The sequence below is a fragment of the Centroberyx gerrardi genome, chromosome 24 (assembly GCF_048128805.1).
Source record: "Centroberyx gerrardi isolate f3 chromosome 24, fCenGer3.hap1.cur.20231027, whole genome shotgun sequence".
NCBI lineage: Eukaryota > Metazoa > Chordata > Actinopteri > Beryciformes > Berycidae > Centroberyx > Centroberyx gerrardi.
The window spans coordinates 21,494,202-21,517,129 of NC_136020.1; the positions used below are offsets into that span (position 1 = coordinate 21,494,202).

The following is a 22,928-nucleotide window of genomic DNA, read 5'->3' on the forward strand; positions in this document are numbered from 1 at the left end:
TCACTGTCATTAGGATCTACGTGCTTGTGATTGCATTCTCCCCCCCTTCTCTCTTTTTTTAGTCTCCTCCAGTAAAAACAACAGCGTCCTGACTGCTTTTTACCCAGAGGGCCGTTGGTTCACGGCGTCCCGAGCGCCTGCGTTTGCAGCTTTTTGTCCTGCCTAACAAATCCTTTTGTAATGATCTCGTTTGCAAGGCTGGATGCCACACAACAAACCCTTTGTTTCAGATATTTTTGGGGGGGTGTTTTTGCCTTTTTATTTTGATAGGTGACAGGTTGATAGAGGGATGACGCATCAAAGATCTTTGGATTCGAACCCTTGACATCACAGGTACATGGTATCCGTTAGCCAACTTAAACACCAGGATGCCTCTCAGAATTTTAATTTATGTCAAGTAAATCTGATTAAACACAGCTTTGAATTTGAAGAAGGCTGTAATATCTGACTTTTTTGCACCTTGTCGGCCCATAGTTTGACTTTACAGTTGAGGCTTTTTGCAGATGTTAACTATCCAGGAAAAACGAAATGTCAGAGAAATTGGTACAAAAATGATGGAGGATCTTTGGATGAGAGCTTAAGAGTGGGAAATTTCGTCAACTGTTAACTGACAACCTCCAAAATCGGTTTTGAGATTATGAGATCGGGAATCATCATTCATCTGAAAACACAAAATGCACTTAAATGGTTCCTTTCCTGACGTGATTTTAAAAACAAAACCTTTTCTGTCTTGTGCAAGAAAGACGGGTCGGTCAGCTCCAACCTGTCCAGATCAGGTTTAAAAAACAAAAAAGGATCAGGATGCACAGTGTTTCTGTGTGGCAAGACATTTTCACTGCACCGAAGACTGAAAATGTGAACGTGGACAGAAAGATCAAACGCCTTACGCCTCTTTGGTCCGGCGCTAACGTGATAACTGCTGCGAGATTTGATCATCTTGGTCGTTTTGCTGCAAACGAATTATTCCCTGACTGAAGTTTTAAAAGTGGCTGTAAGGAGCCAGTTAAGGTCGAAGGTCTTTCCCGGGGTGTTCTCACGTTAATTTTGAGAGTCTGGCGCTAACCTGGGAGTCGAACCGCGAATCTCCAGCCGATGTTGGAGCGGTTTTCTTTTTAAAGAGCCAGAAATGCTCGATGAACTTGATGAGCGATTGTCAGAAACGATGAACGTCTTTTCTGTCCGCTGCAGCTGTTGCGACCGTCTGAATTTTGTTTTTTGTGTGTTTGTCTTTCTGAAAAGTAACATGATGCCAGAACGCCTCAATGTGACTCATTGTGATATTTTGATTTAAACTCTTATTTCATCCATCTCTCCGTCTTCTTCTTTTCCCTACAGAATGAAGCAGTGAGTCATCGGTGATTTGCAGTCATGGCTGTGCAGACCGGCATCCAGGTAAGGCTCATTACCGTCTACTTCTGATGTGATAAGATGAGATAAACTTTATTGATACCCGAGGGGAAGCTGGGTCGTCGCAGCAGCCGAGAACAGAGGTGTAGGTCGGAGATCGGAGAGTAAGAACGGTAATAAAGGGCATAAATAAAAAAGGGGAAGCAATTTCGACGTCCCACTCTGCAGCTGCGGTGAGCACATCTGTCTTAAAGCACGCCGTCTTGTTGTTGTTCTGCGTGTCGGACCCCGAGGAGTTCCTCCGCACATGTTTGAGGGGGCGGCGGGGGGCGGCGGGTGGAACGTACGACATGTTTCCCCCTTCCCTTCCCCTCCCAGCAACGCAATGTCAGCCGCGCCGAAATCCAGAGGAAAAACAACAGGCGTGTCGTGTTACGGATGAGTCACGCAGGCCGCGTCTCGTCTGGAACGGATCCCGTCATCTGGTTCGGAAAGTCCTGGCGCTCCCTCGCCCGCCCCGGACCCCCGGATATTCAAAATATGCTTCCCAGCGTTCAGCTCATGTTTTGTCAGCGAGCGTCTCAGACTGAAGCACCGGTGAGGCTGAGAGGAGTTTCCCCACAGCCGCTGGTTTACTGTGTTTGGATATTCATGTACAGATATAGATATTTATATTCATCCCACTGTCCTGCTTCAGTCCTGCTGCTGATCATTAGCTTGTTTTTGATATTGTAGATTGGTTTATATGGGTCAGTATCACTGTAGGGTGCCTTGTTTCACCAGTATAAATCATTGTAATTTCATGTAAAATGTGGAAAAGAATCAATTTCAAAAGTTTACTTGAATAACGGATAATGTTTTAAAGGACAATTACAGCGTGATTTGAGTGTTTTTTGCTCATTTTTTTTCACGTTTTCCATCTTTTTTGTATTAATTCTGACTGTTTTTACATGCATGAACTACGATTAACGATATTATAAAGAGTAACTAAACCAAACTGGTCACTGGTGCCAGGTGATGCATCACCTTGTATAGAGGACAACAGGTGGTGACATCACCTGGCACCAAAGATCAGCCAATAGCAGATGACCAGTTCACTACCCTGGTTTTCACCATTAGGTGTCAGGCTTCACCAAAGATTTGGATTTGGGGTTTAGTCACTCTTTAAAATCAGTTTTGCCAGTTTCTGCCGATTTCCACGTTTTCCTCTTTCCACCAATAGCTAACGTTCTCTGCGGTTACGTTAGGCCCCGCCTCCTGTCAATCACAACCCAGTCAAGCCAGCGTCAAACCAAAGCAAGATGCTTCCGCCAGCTATAGGGTGTAAAATGAAATTGAAATTCAAACAAAGTAAGCAAACTAAAACGGTAAGGGATTACAGCAGATGAGCTGGAATTGTCCTTTAACACCAAATCCATCATGTAAAACATTATTTTGATGGTAACTGTTGTCAGGTAAGGGACTCTGTATCTCTGAACATGTAAATATTATCATAGCAGTGCAATGCAAATACAGTGAGACAGTCTGTATTTGTCCATGACAGGTGAACAAATCTCATGGTTGATGCACGTTTGCTTGTAGTGATTTGATCCTTTTTTTTTGAGTAGTCTAGTGTCTACTTAGACATAATAATTTGTGCTGAAACGATTAGTCGATTAATCGATTCGTCGATCGACAGAAAATGAAACAATTATAATTTTGATAATAGATTAATAGTTTGTCATTTATCAAGTAAAAATGCCAAACTTTTCCTGGTTGCAGCTTCACAAATGCTAAGATTATTGATTTTCTCTTTTTTCATCTCATTATAAAATGAATACTTTGGTTTTTTTGTCTGCTGCTCAGACTGAGGAAGAAATCTGAAGAATCACTTTGTGCTCTGGTAACTTGTGATGGGCACTTGTCTTTTATTTTTGACATTTTATAAACTAAATGATTAATCGACTAATTGGAAAAAATAATCGATAATGAAAATAATTATTAGTTGCAGCCCTAATAATAATCTACTTGGATGTAATAGAACGTAAAAGAAATTAGAAATCTGGACCAAAACTGTTGGGTGTTGCACCGTTTGATATTGACCCATATCCGCTCAGTTCAGCTCAGTCCAGTTCAGTCCAGAGCTTCCCTGCCTGTGTGGAGATGTGCAAATGTATTAATGTGACGGTGCAACACGACCTGTAAAATGTCTGCAGGTGTGTAGCTTTACTCTAAACTGTTTCTCAGTCCCTCCAGGATTTCGCAGAGTTTTTTTTGTGATTATTGCGGCCAAAAATGCTTGATTTTGCTGCGGCTTTTCTCAAAAATTGCGATACAATTTGCGAGGTTTTATGTGCTCTTTTTGCGGTAAAATTGCGGGAATTGGGAAAAATTGCTAGCAAAGGAAAAAAAAAACAATTTCTCTCTCTCTCACTCACACTCACACTCACACACACACACACACACACAGCCTCCCCCTATTCTCTCCCACTCTCCGTTTAAGCTATTAACTCTTCCAAGAGCTTGAATTTTGCACTCACCTCGATTCTTGCTGCTTTTGTTTTGTTTTGCACGGTCTATGGCAGTCATTTTTGTTGGCAGGTGAGTTTTGTTCATCTTCCACCTGAATGCGCGCTGCGATGACGTAAGTTACCACGACACCGGATGCGACAACTGGTCCAAATCACAAGCGGTCTGTTGATTTGGCCATTTCATGCGGAAAAGTTGCGGCAATTTTGCAAAACTGCAAAGCTCTCGCAAATATTGCGGAGATTTCTTGAATTAGCGTTAATTTCCTGGAGGGACTGATCTGTGCTTTAGTTGGCTGAAGGAATCTATAAAATCTGTTGGTCGTATCTTCGCTGTCGGGTGAAAAAACCTCACATCTGCAGAGTGTCAGCGTTTCAGCAGCTAAGAGACGCAGCCTTGTTTCCCAGCCTGACCACCGTGGATTTTAGAGTTTTCCAGTGGGTTTTGAAAGGGTTTCCCAAAAAGCCCAAGTGTGGTAGGACTTTCCCAACCCACAGAGGAGCATGAAATCCTTCAGCTGTAGTTAAAACATGAAGACTAGTTGGACTTGGAGTCTCTCTGCACCTGTCTTTCCACTTTCCCTAAAACGTCTTGTTTACATTCCTGGCATTCCTCGTTAAAAAACCAGGCTGCAAATTAAGAATTTTTTTTTTTTTTCTCCCAGCGTGACGAATACGTGAAGGAAAACGACCAAATAACAAATTCAAAGAGCCGAAGTATCTCTCTGAGTGTCTGAAAGAGCAACACGACCTCTTTAGTGCGACCTGGACAAACCAAACAGCTCTGGGCTTCTCTGCGCTCCCCGAGAGGTCAAAGGTCAAGCAGAGCCATGGGAAGATACAGAAAGAAGGGGGGAGGGGGGAGAGGCTGAAGTCACTGCAGAGATCTCATTGATCAGCATGAAAACGCGAATGATATTTCAAAAACAGTATTTCAGATGTTTCAGATGAAAGTGTGATAATAATTTCTGTATTATTTGTTACTTAGCAAATGGAATCAAAAACTTTTAAGGAGTGAAATTTGAAGTCGCCCGATCTGACGTGAAAGATCAAGATTATTTCATGTCTCCTTCTCTCATATCTGCGGAAGCATATTGCATTTTGAGAAAGAAATGTTTCCGCCTTTTCTTGGTAATGAGATCTTTTCTTGTTTCTAGTTGTTATGAGAGAAAGATGAAGTCGGTTTTCCGTTTGCAGCTTCTTCATTTGCAAGTTCAGGGAAAAGGGGAAACAGTTTCAAACCCTGTGAAACATGTCAATAAACACACGTTACTTCTGCTATGTAGGATAATACATTTTTATATCATTCAGTTAAATGATGTGATATAGCAAGTACTATGACGTATGTAGTGAAGTAAACATCTTATGAGAAAAGATCAAACATTCATGAGAGAAGATCTCATTATGAGAAATAAAGAAACAAAATAACAAAATAAGAAACAATCACATCATGACAATTGATCTCATAACTTGAAACAATTTCATAATAAAGAGAAAAGATCTCATAATACGCTTCTGTACATCTTCCTTCTCTACCTGTTCTAATATGTCTGAAGTTTAAAAAGAACTAAAAGATTCAATATTTAAAAACGTATTATTTAACGTGAAATATTTTGTAATATTTCTCTGATTTTTTTTTGTTTTCAAACACCTCTGACATGATCGTTTTAGGAGTGTTTGGCTGCATCGATCATCATGGCGCCGCTGCTCTGACCTTTGACCCCCTTTACTATTGGTTGTTAATGCTGGTAATGTAGGAATTTTAATCTTATTGTATAGTTGTGTTAACTGTAAGTCGTTCTGGTTAAGAGCATCAGCTGAACAGCTTACTGTAAATGTAACGTACAAACACAAACTTTATGTGCACTACCAGTCTAAAGTTTGGACACGCCACGTTTTTCTTTATTTTTACTATTTTTCCACATTTTAGAATAACAGTAAAGACGTCAAAACTATGAAATAACACAAAAAAAGTGTTAAACAAATCAAAACTATCTTATATTTTAGATTCTTTGCCTTGATGGAAAGGCTTTGGAAAGAAATTCACACATAGGATCAACTTCACTATTTATATTTGTCTAAGAATCTAATTTCAAGCATTTAAGCAGAAGCCTTTAGATCAAAATGGATTTAAGAGAATGAAAAAACACAGAACATTCAGTCAGGTGGGTCCAGACTTCTGACTGGCGGTGCAGAAATCCACCTTTTCTCTTCAAAACCAGGGGTTTTAAAGTGTGTCTGGTATCCGTTGCAGTCCGCTTCATAATCTCACCAGCAGGCGGGTCGCATTTCTTTGCCGGATTACAAATTCCTCATTATGGAGCCTAAATGAGGACAGAGAATTAAGATTAACCCGGGAATGTCCCTTTTTTACTTAATGCAGCACAGATTTTACACGTTAGTCCGCTTAAAACCTGAATGTTCACTGTGAACCTGCATCCAGTCAGGTGATTGTGTGTGTGTGTGTGTGTGTGTGTGTGTGTGTGGTTGGATAATCCCCACTGGAGCGTCGATCTATTCTAATCGGCACAGTGTGTTTTACGTAACTTCTACACATTACGCTACGCTGCCTTATTTTCTAATTAGCTGGATGTCGACAAATAGACACATGATGTTGTTGTTGTTTCAGACCTGCGGAGCGCCACAGGCAGGCCGTCCTTTGAACTGCGTTATGTAATGTGTGTGTGTGTGTGTGTGTGTGTGTTGGGGGGGCGAGGGGGGGGGAGGGGGGGTCGACTCACATGTTGTGTCGGCGGGTTCATCCCTCTTTGAAGCGAGATAACCTTTTCAGTTCATAGCATCATAACTCATAACATCAGGTGTTTTCTGCCTCTTCTCTCTCTCCTCTCGCTACTCTGTGTGTGTGTGTGTGTGTGTGTACATGCAGTTGTGCATCTTTTACTGGACCTCTGATGTCTCCCGCAATGCCAACACCCCTCGTTCCCTTCCCCCCCCTCCCCTCTAGGGTTCAAAGGTCACCCTGATGGGGGTCGTGGTAGAAAAGAAAACCCCTGCCAAAAGGCAATAAAGTCCATTCTCTGAGTGAGAAACACACACACACACACACACATACGTTTCTATGACTATAGCTGTGAGGACCGTCACTCTCACCCTCACCCCAACCTAAACCTAACCCTAACTGTAATCTTAACCCTAAACCCGGGTCTGAACACTAAACTGACCTCACTGACCCAGAGGAGGAACACTTTTTTTAGAGAGATGACTTGAAGAACAACAGAGAGGAAAAAAGCAATTCCACGGCAAAAAAAGCCTTTATTTTATTGGCTAAAGCAGCATTACAGATTAGGAAATCTAATGCCATACTGTAGCAACTAAACTAAAGGGTTTTTAACCTTTTTTCTAAGAAACAAATGCTTTTGGATTAGTCTTAACTATGGCTGTCAATTTCATCGATAAATCATAAATCATTTGATAATGAAAATGACCAAAATCATTAAAATTTGACTGAAATTCTAATGGCGAGGGGAATCCAGATATCTTCCAAACATCGCTTGAATCTCCTCAAACAAGCAGGCTGGTAGAAGAGATTGTGAGATATTGCGAGAGCGATTTAGAGAATGAATAAATACATAAAAATGTGGCATATGACGTGTTGGACAGGCAGGTTGGGGTTCGAATTCGTAATGATTTCTTGACGTTGGACCTAAATTAGAATATTGAAATTCGTTCTGACAGCTTTAACCCTTACCTCCGCCTGAACCTAAACCTAATCCAAACCTTCCATTACTCAGTTTCTTGAAAGATTTGAGTTGCTGTTCTGCTGAGTCTTGCTTTTTACTGAGGGGAATCCAAATATCTTCCCAACATCGCCTGCTGGAGGATTTGACGCATTCAGCGGGCCGGTTGGGGTTTGAATTCATAATTTTTTGACATTCAACCAAAATTTGAACATTCAAATTAGTGCTGACAGCCTTAGCCTTAACCCTAACCTCAGCCTAAACCTAATCTTAATCCGAATTTTAACCCTAGACCCGAATCCTAGCTCTAAACTAGACCCTTAAAGAAGCGAGGAAAGCCAAAATGTCCGCACAGTGGAGGATTTTACTCCTCTTTCTTTCCTTCTAAGAACATTTGCTCCTCATAAGTATGGAAGTACAATAAAACTCACACACACACACACACCCAGTGAAAGCAGCTGTTGGCCGGGCCGCTCTGAGCGTCAACAGCAGAATATAATAACGGCCTCTCTGTCCGGCCTCCGGGTCGCGAGGATCGTTTCCTCTCTGCGGGGAGAACGGGCTCGACGGACCGGAGGCCTGAACAACGCTTGGCCTTGTTTTAAACCACAAGAACCGAGGCCGTGTCCGATTCCCGCTCCGCCACATCCGGTGGACACGCAGATTAAAGGCTGTAGCTTCAGACCCCCAAACCCCACCCCCACCCCACAAACACATGTTAACAGCGGGTTTTCATCCAGAAGAGAGTTATGTAACGTCTGGACAAGGCTTCACGCTGCAGATCTGCTTCTGTTCGATCTGCTGGATTACCCTCCTATTTCCAAGTTGCCAATATATCAATATAGCAATTTTTGTGAAGAATGGTCACCAGAAATTCATCATTCAGTATCTCTAAAATATAGATGACAGTCTGTAAAAGTGGTATGCCATTTTCCAAGAGTATTATGTCACTTTTTCAAATGTGTAATTTTGGAATGAAACTCTTGGAGCAGACGTGCAAAAAAATGGCAAAAATACAAGATTGTCTGAAGAGACAAATACATGCAAAGTTGGTGCGTAAAGGCTTTTAAAATATCCCTTTTTATAATGTTACAGTATACTTTCTCTTCAGTGTGACTCAAGATTTATCAAGATTTTGTCATTCCAGCAGTTTTGCAGAGGTAAAAATGTCATTAATTCCAGTCTTTTTTACATGGCGGCTGTATAATCAACAGGATTGAGGTTATGCAGTGTCCTTTTCTGTCTTGTCTATTTTGCTTCCAAGTTTTTGTGATCTGACAGTGGGAGAGGGAGCGAGGAGCTGAAGTGTGAGAGATGGGAGAGGGAAAGTGTGTGTGTGTGTGTTTGAAACTGCTGGGCTGTGACGGATGTGATGGGACGTGGGTTCAGAAGCTCCAGGCTCCAGGCGCTCCCATCCTGCCTCAGCTGAGCCCGTCTATCTCGGTGCAGGACGCTGAACCAGTGCTAGACATCTATTTAAGCAGCCGTGTACAACAGTGTGAGGTCGTCTTTTTTTGGGACGTGATTTAAAAAAAAAAAAGTCTGGAAACGCATAAAAAATAAACAAAGCCGACGTGTTTTTAGAGGCGGTTGGAGATAAACACGGGGTTGTGGTGTCTCCGGCTCTGAAACGGGAAGCGAAGCGTGGTCGTTTCCAGGCCGAGTCGGAGTGCGTTGGCGCTGGCGGCGCCGGAGCATGACGGGACGCGCGTCGAGCTCCAGCAGAGCGTGGAAGTGCAGCGCGGTGCGAGGGCGTCCCCGATGCCTCCGCTCCGCAGGGGACGGGTCAGAGAAACTCCTCTGGTCTTACAGCAGGGCGAGGCTGCACGGCAACTGGAGCAGCGGGTGTGATGTGATGCTGGAGCGTCGACTTGTAAACACACGGGAGCCGATATATATATATTCAGGTGTGCAAGCAGTTAGTAAGAGGTATTACCAAAGACTGTTTATTATAAGATATGCTACTTGTGCTGCGTGTTGACAATTTCACAAACCATACGGAGAAGACGCACTTAGGCTCAGGCTTAGGTATTGCGTCTTAAGTTTTTTTTGTACAAACTTATTGACCTGAATAACAAAAACAAACCCGGGTTCCTGCACAAGTCTGGAAAATCATTTTGACAATTTCCAAGTCATTAAAAGAAAAGAAAAAAAACCCAAAATACTCTAAACAACATTTGAAAAAAGTCTTGAAACTCTCGTCACGCTGCACGTTGCTTTCCTCTGAATGAGACTTTATCGCATTAATAATGATTGGTAATATTATCAGCCTGTATAGTCGAGACGTATAAAACAAGGGATGAATCTGCATTTTCTAAAATGTGAATGTCTGCAAAATATCTGAAACTGTGTAGGAACCGTGACCTTGACCTTATTCACACAGCGGCCATTTTGAACATTTGGAGCGGGAAACTCTACCCGGCAGATTGGCATATACATATATATATAAAAGTAGCATTACTTAAACTCATAAGTGAGGATAAAATACAGATAAAAGTGAGGATAAAATGCAGATAAACCTAACAGTTACCAAATTAGCTGGCAATCTCGAGAACAACAAAAGCGACTTTTTGAATTTAGCAGGGAAGTCAGTTAGCTTACTTGCTAGTTAGTAAGCTACTAGCTAGCTAGACTCTGGTAGCTAACGATAATGGACTCAATATATTAAAATGTAAACATATCTATGGATTCTTGAGCTCTATTCGTTTCAAATGTTTTTCAGTGGATAATCTGTGAAATGATAAATGTTTGTATGAAGGGTCTTGGTTCACAGCAGTAGGACAGAGCGGGCTGGACTCGCTCTTCCAGGTAGAGTTTCCCACCCTAAGTATTCAAAATGGCCGCTGTGTGAATAAGGTCAATAAGGCTTCATCTCAGCTGGCTGCCTGCTCATCTTCCTCCCTCTCTTCTTCCTTCCTCTCCGCTCCCTCACCCGTCCGTTCGCCCAGGCGTGGTTCGGCGAGAAGTTCGACGCCCCCCTGCTGAGCCCCCGGAGCCCCCGCAGCCCGCTGGCCCAGCGGCACGGCCCTGGATTGGCCGACGTCTTCCAGTACGACCAGTGGCTGGCCGTGCGGCACGAGGCCACGCTGGTGCCCATGCAGGAGGATCTGGCCATCTGGCTCACAGGCATGCTGGGTAAGGCTGGGAAACGCTCTTTCTTTTTTTTTATCAGCGCTGGCTTCTTGATTATTTTCAACAGAAAGGTCGTTCAGAGGTCGGAGTTAAAGGTCCTACAAGTCACATTTTAAACATCAACTTATTGTCAAAGTAATCATGAAGCCATCTCATCTCTCATGTCACACCAGTAGTATTGTTAGTTCTAGTGTTTCTCCACATTAAGACCACATTTCCCATAAGCCCCGTTGCTTCCTGGGATTTGTTTCAAGAATTAAGTTTTTTGATGCACAGTTCCCATTCATTTCTAATGGGAGATCGTCATTTTCCTGCTTTCTTGTCTTCCTGATTATCGCCTTATTTTTCAATCGAAGAACCCAAACTCTGCCTATCTGAGAGAAACCATACCTTCTCACCTAAAGACTGCACTCATTTTGTGTTTTTCCCCCTGTCACTGTTGGTGGATGGATGTCGCTTTGAGATCCTTGGGACAAAACTGAGGGTGATGAGGAGATTTTTTAGATGAATTTCTCTCTTGCCAGTGTGCTTTTCTCTCCTTCTGCGTGTCTGGAGAGCAGCGGGACGAGGCGGTGTGAATAGGTGAAGCTCGGGAGTTTACACGCCGACACAGTTTTCCTCCCTCGGGGTTCGGAAAAAACACCGAAACACAATTGACACGGGTCTCCGTCATAATTGGATTTGGACACTGCCGTTTCCAACTAGGCCTCAGCAGACCGCAAGAAGGGGGAGTGGAAAAAACTCCCTCATTTCATCCGTCTCTACTATTACAGTGACATGTATTGTCCCTCGGGACACAATGCTGCAGTGACAGGGGAAAGGAAACTGAAGCTGACTGGAAACTGGCTCTATTGTTGAGCCGTTTCAGAAACAGACCCTTTTTTGCTTTTTTTTTTTTTTTTTCTGGTGAGGAATGTGGGAATGTTTTGCACACTCGGCGTGAGTTATTGGTAGCGTGACCCGTCGCGACCCGCATCCCACGTCTTTAAGACTTTAAACTCTTTCGACGGATCGGATCCTCGGACCCGGAGGGTGTCGGGCGCTGCAGAACCAGCCGGCGTGCCGCGGGTGAGGTTTCCGCCTCGGGGCCGGGCGCTGGTCATGTGGGAAATACACCTTTTGTGGAGCGATCTTTGTTACGGTTGTTGTGGATTTTGTCCCCGTGTGAAACGGACTCGAGTTTGACTCTTTGGCCTTTTGTTGGGAAGGAAATGGTCGAGTTTCCCAAAGGGGTTGGAGGGGCTTCCCTGCGTGAGAAATAGCTAAATTTCTCCAGTTTGTTTAAATGTTACACAATGAAAGAAACTGAGCAGAAGAAAAATAAATCACAGCTACACAGAGTGAACAGGTGTGTCTTTCTGTACTAAATCTGCCAGACAAAACTGAGAGAAACTGAGAAAAATGACTTCATTATCTTCATCTTCATTATCTCCAGTCCTGACAGAAGGTGTGAATGACATATATATATTGTTTAGTAGCACCAATGGGTGTATTTTTTGTTAAAATTAAATATAAACTTGAGTTAGGATGTTTGAATGTTTAAAAAACACCAAAAAAAATAGTTACAGCTGTTTATCGGGCAGAAATCATATCCAACCACAAAAGGTGATTTATGTGGGGCGAAATCTCAAATTTCGTCATCTCTTTAGTCATTTATCAAGTTAAAATACCAAACACTTGCTAGTTACAGCTTTATAAATGCGATTTTCTGCATTTCTCTGTTTTTTATCATTATAAAATTAATACTTTAGGGTTTTTTTGGCTGCTGGTCAGACTAAGTAAACAATTTTAAGAATCACTTTGAGCTTCTGATGGGCATTTGTCATTATTTGTGACATTTTATAGAGTATATGATTAATCGATAATGAAAGCAACATTATTTTCAGCCCTACTTATTATCTATAAATGGGTGTTTGGCATGAAGAAGATGGAGAACCGTCCTCATGGAGCGTGTAGACCGACATTTAAAGGAGATTTGCTTGGCGCTCGGCTCCAGCACGTACGTTAATTTTATCTTTTTTTTTTCCCCACTTTCCTTTTCCAGGCGAGGAGGTGAGAGCCGAGTTCTTCATGGAGGAGCTGAACAACGGCGTGAAGCTCTGCCAGCTGATCGGAGCGCTGCAGAGCAAGATGGCCGACAGCTGCCCCGCCCAGCTCAGCAAGGTGAGCCGGGGGGGTGAGCTCAAACGAAGGGTGTCATCTTCAAACACCGGGGACGTTTGGGGAGAGCGCTTGTCAATTTTATACCTTTATATCTTGCACCTCAAAGCTGCATAAAGACAGATTTTTATGTGCAATCCCAAACTTTTCGGTCTAAATCAGAAAGTGTGGCTGCAGTAGAGAGGAGCGTCCCGTCTTTACTAATTAAGACGTCGTAGATTCTTCATATTTACCTGAAATTCAGGTGTCAGTTTGGACTCTAGTGGGAATTATTCTCCACTCACAGGAAGTGATGAATGGAAACTTGAGAGTGAAATCCAGAGCAGCAGCAGAGAAAGATGGACTCAGCAGCGTTAGATCTTCTCCTCTCTCTCGATCGTCTCTTTGGTTTCCTTTTGGTATAAAGCAGCACAGACGCTTTACTGACCTCACTGCACAGGAATTCTGGGTAATGAAGTCCTGTGCTGATATGTGGGGCTGCCAGCATGTGAAGTTGCCTGATGCAGCTTTAAAGCATCTTTTTGTTTCTGTCATTTAGATCAGATAATTAGGAATTCCTAGTAATAGATGCATGAAATCAAATTCAGTTGAGTCAAATTTCAGTCCAGTTCAGTGAAGTTGTTTTTTTTTTTGTATCTTTCTTTTCTTCTGAGGTGTTTTGTGTGTTTTTTTTAAACTCACCTGCATAAATTAGTCTTTTTTTTTTTCTCCTATGTTTATTTTATCATATTTTTTATTGTTTTATTGCTAATGTTTTTGTCATTTATTGTTTTTAAATCACTTGGGATAGGTTTAGTGTCAGACCACAAGGGCTTGGTGGTCCATGATGATGATGATGACGATGATTCACGAAGAGTTATATCAAGTCCTTATTTCAAATCTTCATTATTTTTTGCTCCTGCCAGCTGTTTCCCATGAGGAAGGTGGCGTGTAAGAGAGACGCCTCGCCGGGTTCCTTCTTCGCCCGCGACAACACCGCCAACTTCCTGCACTGGTGTCGCCACGTCGGCGTGGAGGAGACCTACCTGTTCGAGTCGGAGGGACTCGGTAAGAGCGGAAACACCTACGGATCTAGTCTATTTTCAGCAGCATTTTTTTTTATTATATCACAATATGAACTGAAGTCCTATTCACACAAGAATAATTTGAATTTGGGACTTCAGTGATTTGTAATAATTACAGAGATCGTCTGTGATTTTGTGTGAATCTGCCGTGTCTGTAATCTGTAAAATAAAAATTCCAACGTAAATTACCTTTTACGTATTTTGGTGACAACAGAAGTCCTACTGATGCTAATCCTGTGCGAATCAAACTCAGTTATTTCAGCCGTGATTTGCTCTCGGTGCAGACTTTCCTCTTCTTCCAGACACGTGATTTGAGCATTTTTGGCACAAACTTAACAGTTTTGCTTTCCAGATATCAGCAAAGTTCATTATCCTGTCTGAATGCGTTTGGTGAAACGGGAGAGGTTGAGTTGTAATTTCATTAATTACAAGAAAGTCCGTACATAATACTGTTCACATGTGAAGAGGGCTTTAGATTGAAATTCAGTCCAAAAGTCTACATTTCCATTTAGAGAAAAAAAAGGCGGCCTGAAATTCATTCCTCAGTATTTCCAAAAATAGACTTGTAGACAGTGGACTTGAAATGTCTATTAATTTAAATAGTTTTAGCTGAATACCTCTATAATATATCTCTCTGGTTCATGTGGGAAAGCCTCACCGGGGCGATGTGTAACTTGAACCCGCTTCCAAATACATCTGACCTTTTTGAATTGTTGGAAAAAACAACGCTGTTTGTTTTGGGCCGTATCTGACCTGGAAACCCCTTTCCTGGTTATGAAGTTCTGAATCTGGACTGCTGAGTTACTGCACACACACACACACACACACACAGTAGCTCTCTCATTAAAGTCCCCCACCTGTTCTAGCTAAATTCGAACTTGTTTGTCATCCGCCTGCCTCTTAAATCACCAGATAATTAGAAATTCCTAGTAATATCTGCATAAACTGCTGTGAAGTCGAAGGATTCAAAGTTCACGTTGAATTTATCCAAGTGAGCAGAACGAGGCACAAATTTGCAACACTTTGATCCCCTGGAATAAAAGATTTACCAAATAACAAATGATTAGACAGCTGGACCACCGTGACTCTACTGAACAGCTGAGTTCTGCGTTTTGAGTTGGAAAGAGAAGCCGTGAAAGGACAAAATGAACCGCGGTGACTTTTCCCTTCATGCACTTTGCCTCGCTCTCCGCTCTGAATCACCTCCTCAGCTTTTATTTCTTTACATAGCACTTGTTTATCATGCGAGGCTGCAATCGAGAACACTTTTAGTCGAGTCCAAGTCAATTCCAAGACCGGGTCTAAAGGGGGTCGAGACCGAGACCAGAGCGAATCGAGTCCTGTTCAAGACCAAAAAAGGCAATAAACGGTGTAAACGACTTTCCAATCATAAAAAAAGTAAAAAGGAATGTTTTAAGGAGTTTCTTAATCGATCAGCAAAGATGTAAATCTATCTGCAGGAGCTCTGGACTGAACCCTTCAACATCCAGCTAATCAATATATAGACGTAGAAGCGTAGAAGTTTGAGGATCAATACCTGCTGAACACAGGTGCGATCCCTTAAATTGTTTGCAATGGCGGGGAGAAAATGAGCGAAGGGGAACCAGGTGGAGAAATAATTAACCGGAGAACGTTTTTAGACGGGGCAAGAAAACGTCGCTGCTGCTATTGGACGCTTGCAGAATTGGCAATCTAGGAATTAAAGCGTCTTCTCCCGTTGCATTGTGGGTAAGAGCATCAGCTGAAATCCTAAATGTAAGGAGCTGATGAAGGAGTGTATTATTGAGGATGTAATCAGACTGAAATGAGCCGGACTCGGCCTGTAAGCCTCTAATAACCCAAAGAGCCACTGGCAGCCTGTTGTTTAAGTCCTTACCGCTTAATGTTTTAATAGGATCTGTCGTGGAGAGCGATCCCCCCCCCCCACCCCCCACCCCCAAAGTCCTCCTGCGTTTGGGGATCCCCTCGTTAACAAGTGATGGATCTCAAAGAACCGGATTGGGGGGCGATTTTGGAAAAGGGAGGCGACCGAAACGAAATTCGCTCTCTGCCTTTTTTAAAGGATTTATAGTATTTTTAGTTTGGAGAAAACAGAGCGCGAACACATTCGATAAACACCCGAGAGACGCTCTATCTTTAATGCTCTTTTTTTTGCATTTTTATTTATATCCTTTAGTCCCTTTTTTTTTTTGCTCTTTGTTCTGCAGCCCGAAGCTGTTCTGTTCTGCACGACTGACCCGTCTTCCCCTCGGGGATCGAGTCACGTTTTCCCGTCTGACTCGTGACTTTTGTCGCACCTCATCCCCCCCCTTTTCTCTCTCTCAACTCTGCTCTCTGTCTAAAAACAGCAGAAATGGGAGATTGTTCTTCATATTATTATTTGTGTTATTTTATTTGTATTATTTGTCGTTGTAAAAGCTGCCTGTGATGTTGTGTCGTGTGTTTTCCGCCTCAGTGCTGCACAAGGAGCCTCGGCAGGTCTGTCTCTGCCTGCTGGAGATCGGCCGCATCGTCTCCAAGTAAGTCTTTGAACTAGCAATTAATCGAAATTTTATTGAAATCGCAATATGGCCTACTGCAATTTTCAAATGTGTGAGAAATGTGTGTCAAAATACCATTTTAAATTAAATATTGTCGTGCTGCAGAGATGTCCTGGCCTACACATCATATTCTACAGACTTAAGAAAACATCTTTGATCCCCGTAAAAATCACACCGTAATCATTTTAATACGTTTTTCAATGAAAATGAGGATAATGATGTAAAAATTATCATTCCCTCTAATATCGCAAATTATATCGCAATTGCAATATCAGTCAAAATAATCGCAATTAGATATTTTTTCGAAATCGTTCAGCCCTACTTTGAACGCAGCGTCGGGAAACTTTAGTGAGTTTTAATTCGCTTGTTTCTCAAGACTGAAGTTGAAACCCTAATATCTCTTTGAGCTGGACAGGAAAAATTCTAGTTTTAAAGTAGCAATGGTTTGATTAGTTTTATATATTTTAAAATTGCATTCTTGTGATTGGATTAAAACGTGGCATTGCCCTACATAAATATACGTAAACAATCCAAAATAGCAAAAAACAAACGTCCAGAATAAAACTATTTACATTACTTCTAAGAAAACTGATATGGCTCCAGCAGTTTGGCTCTAGTTTGACTTATTACACATTTACATGCACACAGAGAGTGTGACTGTAAATGCAATAATGTGAGTAGTAAGGCAGAACCCATGTAAACAACACACTCTTATGTTTGTGTGATGATGCTTTTAGTCACATAATAGTAAACGTAATCACAGCAGCATGTGTGGAGTAATCTGATTTTACTCCACACACAGAGAGCAGTCAGAACATGTACACAACTTAATCGCATTTCAGAGAGAAGTTCTTCCAAAACCGCATTTCTCATGTCATTTAATTGTGGTGAAGCCGCCTCGCTCAAAAAGACGATACTCGCCATATCCGTGTCACATGTAAACTGAATTATTAGTGGCGGTGTCGCTTTACGGAAGCGTGCAGACGGTCGGCGGTCGTCATGTGTCTGTGCCCGTGTGACCGGCGGCGGCGTGCTGCTCCCCCTGCTCAGGTTCGGCGTGGAGCCTCCCGTGCTGGTGAAGCTGGAGAAGGAGATCGAGCTGGAGGAGACGCTGCTGCTGGCCGAGGAGCCGGCGCCCGCCGTCAAGACCTTCAGCGTCTGCTGCCAGCACGGCGGCCTCTACCAGCCCGGGGTGAGTCTCTATGTTTATGTTTATGTTTTTAAAGCTACAGTCTGCAGCTTCTCAGCTTGAGGCAGGATGTGTGCTGTTAGCCCCGCCCCCCTGCCCCCCCCCCCCAGTCGGGCAAATCCCCGCCCCCGACACCTGTCAGTCATCTTGATGATGTCATCTCTCCTGAGTCCACAGCCGATCTGACGCTGATGTTCACCTTATTTCTGAACGTTTAGCTTCGCTCTTCTTTCTTTTCTTACTGCTTTCCTCCGTTGTTGTTGTTGTTGTTGTGACTCACCTTGATAGACACAACCGGCTCACTGCTGGCCACGCCCACAGGAAGTGGTTTACGCCCCAAAATGTCCCGCAAATCATTGAAGAGCCAATTTCAGGCAAACGGGGGATTTAGGCCTGAACACACAGACTGAAAATGTAGAATATATCCTATTTATTTATTGTTATTTTGATGCCAGAAACGAGCACAGTGCAGCTTTCATATCTGTTCTCGTCCCTTCACCTCAGATGTAAAATATGGATCGGCTGCAGCAGATCTCATTAGCATGTTCGTCACACAGGAGGCACATGTGCGACCCAGTTGAAGCCGAGCCAAGATGGCGGCCTCGCCCCCCCCCCCGTCCCCCTCCGGGCTACATGACACATCATGGCCGCCCGCGTGACTCTCCGTCTCACATGCGGCCCTCGGGCTGCAGATGTGTGGCGTCGCACGACCATAAGCGCACACAGCGGTGATGGAAATACCCATAATGCAGCGGTTCCTCGAACGACTGAGGCCTTCTTTGTAATCACTTATGGTCGAGATTGTGATTCTAACAGTGAGGGTTAGGGGTTCAGTCCCCTGTGTAGCTCAGTGGAGAGCAAGGCACCAACACCGAGAGAGGTGGGGGTTTTATTCCCACTGGGGAACTAAAGATGTATATATGGAACTACAATAGAAGGCAGTTAGGATAAAAACGTGCGCTAACATATAATGTATATTCCTAATTTTTTATGTGTGTCTGATGTGTTCGTCCGCCTGTTATCCCGTTCAAATAAGCAGCCTGTAACGAGTTCGATCAATAACAGCTAATACAGACCCGACAGGTCCGTCGTCCATCAGCAACTTTGGAGAGAAATCTCACTGACAACAGAAACATGGCCGACCGTGGGACTCACTGGGTGGAAATTGCTTTTTTCCTCACAAATAAGCAGCAGATCAGACTCTTCTTTCCCAACAAGGAAGTATGTAGAAAAAAAATCTAGTTTTGCTCTTTTCCAGTTACAAGGAATCTTCCAACTGTAAAATGTTAAAGACAGTCTGTTGCAGCATGAATGTGTGCAGGGGGAAGTCGGTGTACACCAGCTGTCAGTGTGATGCTCATGCTGCTGTGACCGCCTGCAGCGCCGTTGCATCGCTGCAAAAAAAATAAAATAAATAAATACATGTGCTATACTGTGTGTTTACTGAAGTGTGAGAGTCCAAATAACAAACCTGAACCATATAGAGGCTTCACAGAAACCTGCTGCCGACATGGAGGAACATGTTAGTTAATAAAGTCTAAATCTATAACAACCAGGCGGAGGACCTCCAATATGGCCGCCAGAGGGTTCGTTATGTCAGCTGACAGCTCTCTCTCCCCCCCCCCCCCCCCCCCCTCCAGGAGCACGGGATGGACGACCCCCCCTGTAACTGCTCCAACAGAGTTTCTATTGAATATCTGTCAGAGGGACGATACAGACTGGGAGACAAGACACTCTTCATCCGGGTGAGAGAGAGAGAGAGAGAGACACACACACACACACACACACACGCACACACACACACACACTTGGAAGTGGTCTGGTGTATTGGGTCACTCCGTATTAGTGAATAGACTTATTTAATCAGAAATATGCTTATAGACTGCTTGATTATAAAAGTTAATTAGAAAGTTAATTAACTCTCTCTCTCTCTCTCGTTCTCTCTCTCTCTCTCTCTCTCTCTGTCTCTCGTTCTCTCTCTCTCTCGTTCTCTCTCTCTCGTTCTCTCTCTCGTTCTCTCTCTCTCTCGTTCTCTCGTTCTCTCTCTCGTTCTCTCTCTCTCTCGCTCTCTCTCTCTCGTTCTCTCTCTCTCGTTCTCTCTCTCTCTCTCGTTCTCTCGTTCTCTCTCGTTCTCTCTCTCGTTCTCTCTCTCTCGCGCTCTCTCGTTCTCTCTCTCTCTCGTTCTCTCTCGTTCTCTCTCTCTCTCTCGTTCTCTCTCTCTCTCTCGTTCTCTCGTTCTCTCTCTCTCTCGTTCTCTCTCTCTCTCTCTCTCTCTCTCTCGCTCTCTCTCGTTCTCTCTCTCTCTCATTCTCTCTCTCTCTCTCTCTCTCTCGTTCTCTCTCTCTCTCTCTCTCTCTCGCTCTCTCTCGTTCTCTCTCTCTCGTTCTCGTTCTCTCTCTCTCTCTCTCGCTCTCTCTCTCGTTCTCTCTCTCTCTCTTGCTCTCTCTCTCTCGTTCTCTCTCTCTCTCTCTCTCGCTCTCTCTCGTTCTCTCTCTCGTTCTTGTTCTCTCTCTCTCTCGTTCTCTCTCTCGTTCTCGTTCTCGCTCTCTCGCTCTCTCTCTCTCTCTCGTTCTCTCTCGTTCTCTCTCTCTCGTTCTCGTTCTCTCTCTCGTTCTCTCTCTCGTTCTCGTTCTCTCTCTCTCTCTCTCTCTCTCTCCCCCCCCCCCCCCTCTCTCTCTCCAGATGCTTCATGGTAAACATGTGATGGTGCGTGTTGGCGGAGGTTGGGACACGCTGCGTGGTTTCCTGATGAAGTACGACCCGCTGCGTGTTCTGCAGTTCACCACTCTGGAGCAGAAGATCCTGGCCTTCCAGAAAGGCCCGCCCGGCGCGGGCGGTCTCCGCGGCAACGCCGCCCCCCCGCCGCCTCCCGACATGGACCCCCTCGCCGCCGTCGACGACCTCATCTCCCCTTCCTCCTCCTCCTCTTCTTCCTCCTCCTCTTCCTCCATCTCGGCCTGTAAGCCTTCTCCCGCGGCGGCGGCTCAGCCGTGTCGGTCGCGCGCCGCCTCGCCCGCCTGCACGCCCACGCTGCCCAGGAAGGGCGCCGCCGCGACCGCCAAGAGGAACCTGCAGGTGCCGCCCTCCTCCCCCAGGAAGCCCACCCAGCTGCCGTTACCCGTCGCCTCAAAAGGCTCCTCCTCCCTGCCGGCCACGCCCGTCGCCGGCTCCTCCGGGCGGTCGCCCGGCCCGGGCGCTCAGGGGGGGCGGGGCCAGCGGCGAGCTCTGACTCCGTCCTCGGCTCCGGCCCCCGCCCCTCCGGCTGCGCCCCCCGCTCCCAAACTGAAGCTGAGGCCGTCGCCGCGCTGCGCCGCCTCCCAGCCCCGGAGCCCCGTCTGCCCCGAACCGTCCCGCAAATGCCCCAAACCCTCCACGCCCTGCACCGCCCCCGCCGCCGCCCCCGCGCCTCGCCCTGCCACCGCCCCGGCGCGGGCTCCCGCACCAAGAGATGCCCGGCCACCGCCGGGCGCCGGCCAGCGCTCTCGCCTGACGCAGCGGCGTCCCGGCTCCCCGGCCTCGCGGCTCCGGCTGGAGGCGGCCAGGCGGGCGCGTACCGCCGCCCGGGCGACGCCCACACCCACGCCAAGAGCGCTGACGACTCAGCAGGTCCGGACGGCGACGCCCGGCTCACGGACCAACTCCCCGGCGCTTCCCAAACCCGCCGCCTCGCCGCCGAAGGGCAAAGAGGCCACAGCCAAAGCCAAGGTGCCGGTCCCAGCCAGGCCCGCCACCGCCCCTCCACGCGGCACCCCCGCCCCCGGGCCGGTCCCGCGGGGTGCCGCCGCCCCTCCTGCCCCCGGCAAAACCAATCAGAAAGCACCAGCCGCGACCCAGAGGGCGGGGCGAAGGCAGCCGCTCGCCACCGACCCCTCCAATCCCAACAAGGCGAGTCTGAAGCCCGAAGCGCCCCCGTCCCGCGCCCTCGCCCCGCCACACGCCCTCGCCCCACAGAGCAGCCCCAACGCCAGAACCGCCAAGAACCACGACAAGACGCCGCACTGCAAGACCAAGAGCGACCAGCCGTACTTTGAGATGAACGGCAGGAGGAGGCAGAGGACGTGACATCACTGCGGAGGACGTGACATCACTGCGGAGGATGTGACATCACCGCGGAGGACGTGACGTCACCGCGGAGGACGTGACATCACTGCAGAACGGAAACACGCAGCACTTCTCGGAGCTTAAATACACGTTCTCACTAATCCTCATGAACCGCTTCTCGTTTTTTTTAAGTTTGCAGATTTATTTTTGTTTTGTCTAATTTTTTTTTTTAATGTTATTTAATAGTGTTTTCATGTCTAATCCAAAAGGGTCACAGATGTGGGGTTTTGTATGTTGTATGTTGTCTCTTAACGTCTCTCTGACAGGTCAGTTAACACTAAACTTGCACCATGTTTACATTTTGGAGTTTAATTCAGCTCTGTAGTTTTTACTCGCAGCTTCTCATTAGCGGCAGCCGGCTGGAGGAACGAGGACCGGGTTTCTTACGACAAACCCTGTTCCGACACTAACCTCACGCCTGTTCCAGCTCTGCAGCGGGTCAGGAGACAGCCATGTTTTAGAGACACTCACTCGGAGTCTGTCGAGGAAGAAGATCATGATGTTTTTATTCCCGGAGGAGATCCCGGAGCGAAGCGTCTGGCGGCTTCTCTGTCCTCGATGTTCTCAAAAAACACACAAAAAAAAAAAAAGCAGGTTTCTGTCACCAAAGTCGTGGATTTTTTAGGCGGCGAGCGACACAACTGGAACAAACGTTACGGTTTTCGATTTCCCCCCCAATGAGAACAAACTTTCCATTGGTGGAAATCGAGTATTTTTTTTTGTTGTATAATATAAATGATATTTAGGAGGGCGGTTTGTTTGGGATCCCCTCGTGTGCCTTCGTCAGGAATCTGGTTTCTGAGCGGCAGTAGAATGTATTCGATGTTTCGGGGGTTTTAAATGGTTTTTACTGGTGAGACTTGCACAGTGTACACAAGCACTCGCTGTGACTTCGGTTCGGAGTCGCAGACGAACTACTACTGATCCAGGATCTGCAGCCTCTTCTTCTACTCGACGTTTTAACGCGGACGAGCGGCCCGGGGCCCGCCGGCGGCCCCGAGTCCTTTTTTTTAGAGCCGGATCTACGTGTCATAGACTTGTTTTTACGTGGTTTCTAATGTTTTTTTTTTGTTGTATATTAAAATTCTAGTTTTCTATGTGGTGTGTGTGTGTATGTCTCTGTGTATGTATGTGTGTGTGTGTGTGTGTGTATATATTCTATCAGTGAGGCTTTTTCTTGTTCGGCACTT

The 22,928-nt window shown here is 45.3% G+C and overlaps 1 protein-coding gene across 1 annotated transcript in view; it reads left to right on the forward strand.

Annotated features, from left to right (window-relative positions):
• The window catches only part of gas2l3 (growth arrest-specific 2 like 3), a 33,192-nt gene extending 10,897 nt beyond the window's left edge, over window positions 1–22,295 (forward strand). The window contains exons 2-9 of the mRNA XM_071906685.2: window positions 1,336–1,392; window positions 10,501–10,687; window positions 12,729–12,847; window positions 13,750–13,891; window positions 16,364–16,427; window positions 17,499–17,640; window positions 19,278–19,382; window positions 20,320–22,295. Coding sequence (XP_071762786.2) covers window positions 1,369–1,392; window positions 10,501–10,687; window positions 12,729–12,847; window positions 13,750–13,891; window positions 16,364–16,427; window positions 17,499–17,640; window positions 19,278–19,382; window positions 20,320–21,699 — 2,163 coding nt within the window. The 5' untranslated portion in view covers window positions 1,336–1,368 and the 3' untranslated portion in view covers window positions 21,700–22,295. The remainder of the gene's footprint in view (window positions 1–1,335; window positions 1,393–10,500; window positions 10,688–12,728; window positions 12,848–13,749; window positions 13,892–16,363; window positions 16,428–17,498; window positions 17,641–19,277; window positions 19,383–20,319) is intronic.
• Window positions 22,296–22,928: the final 633 nt, after the last annotated feature.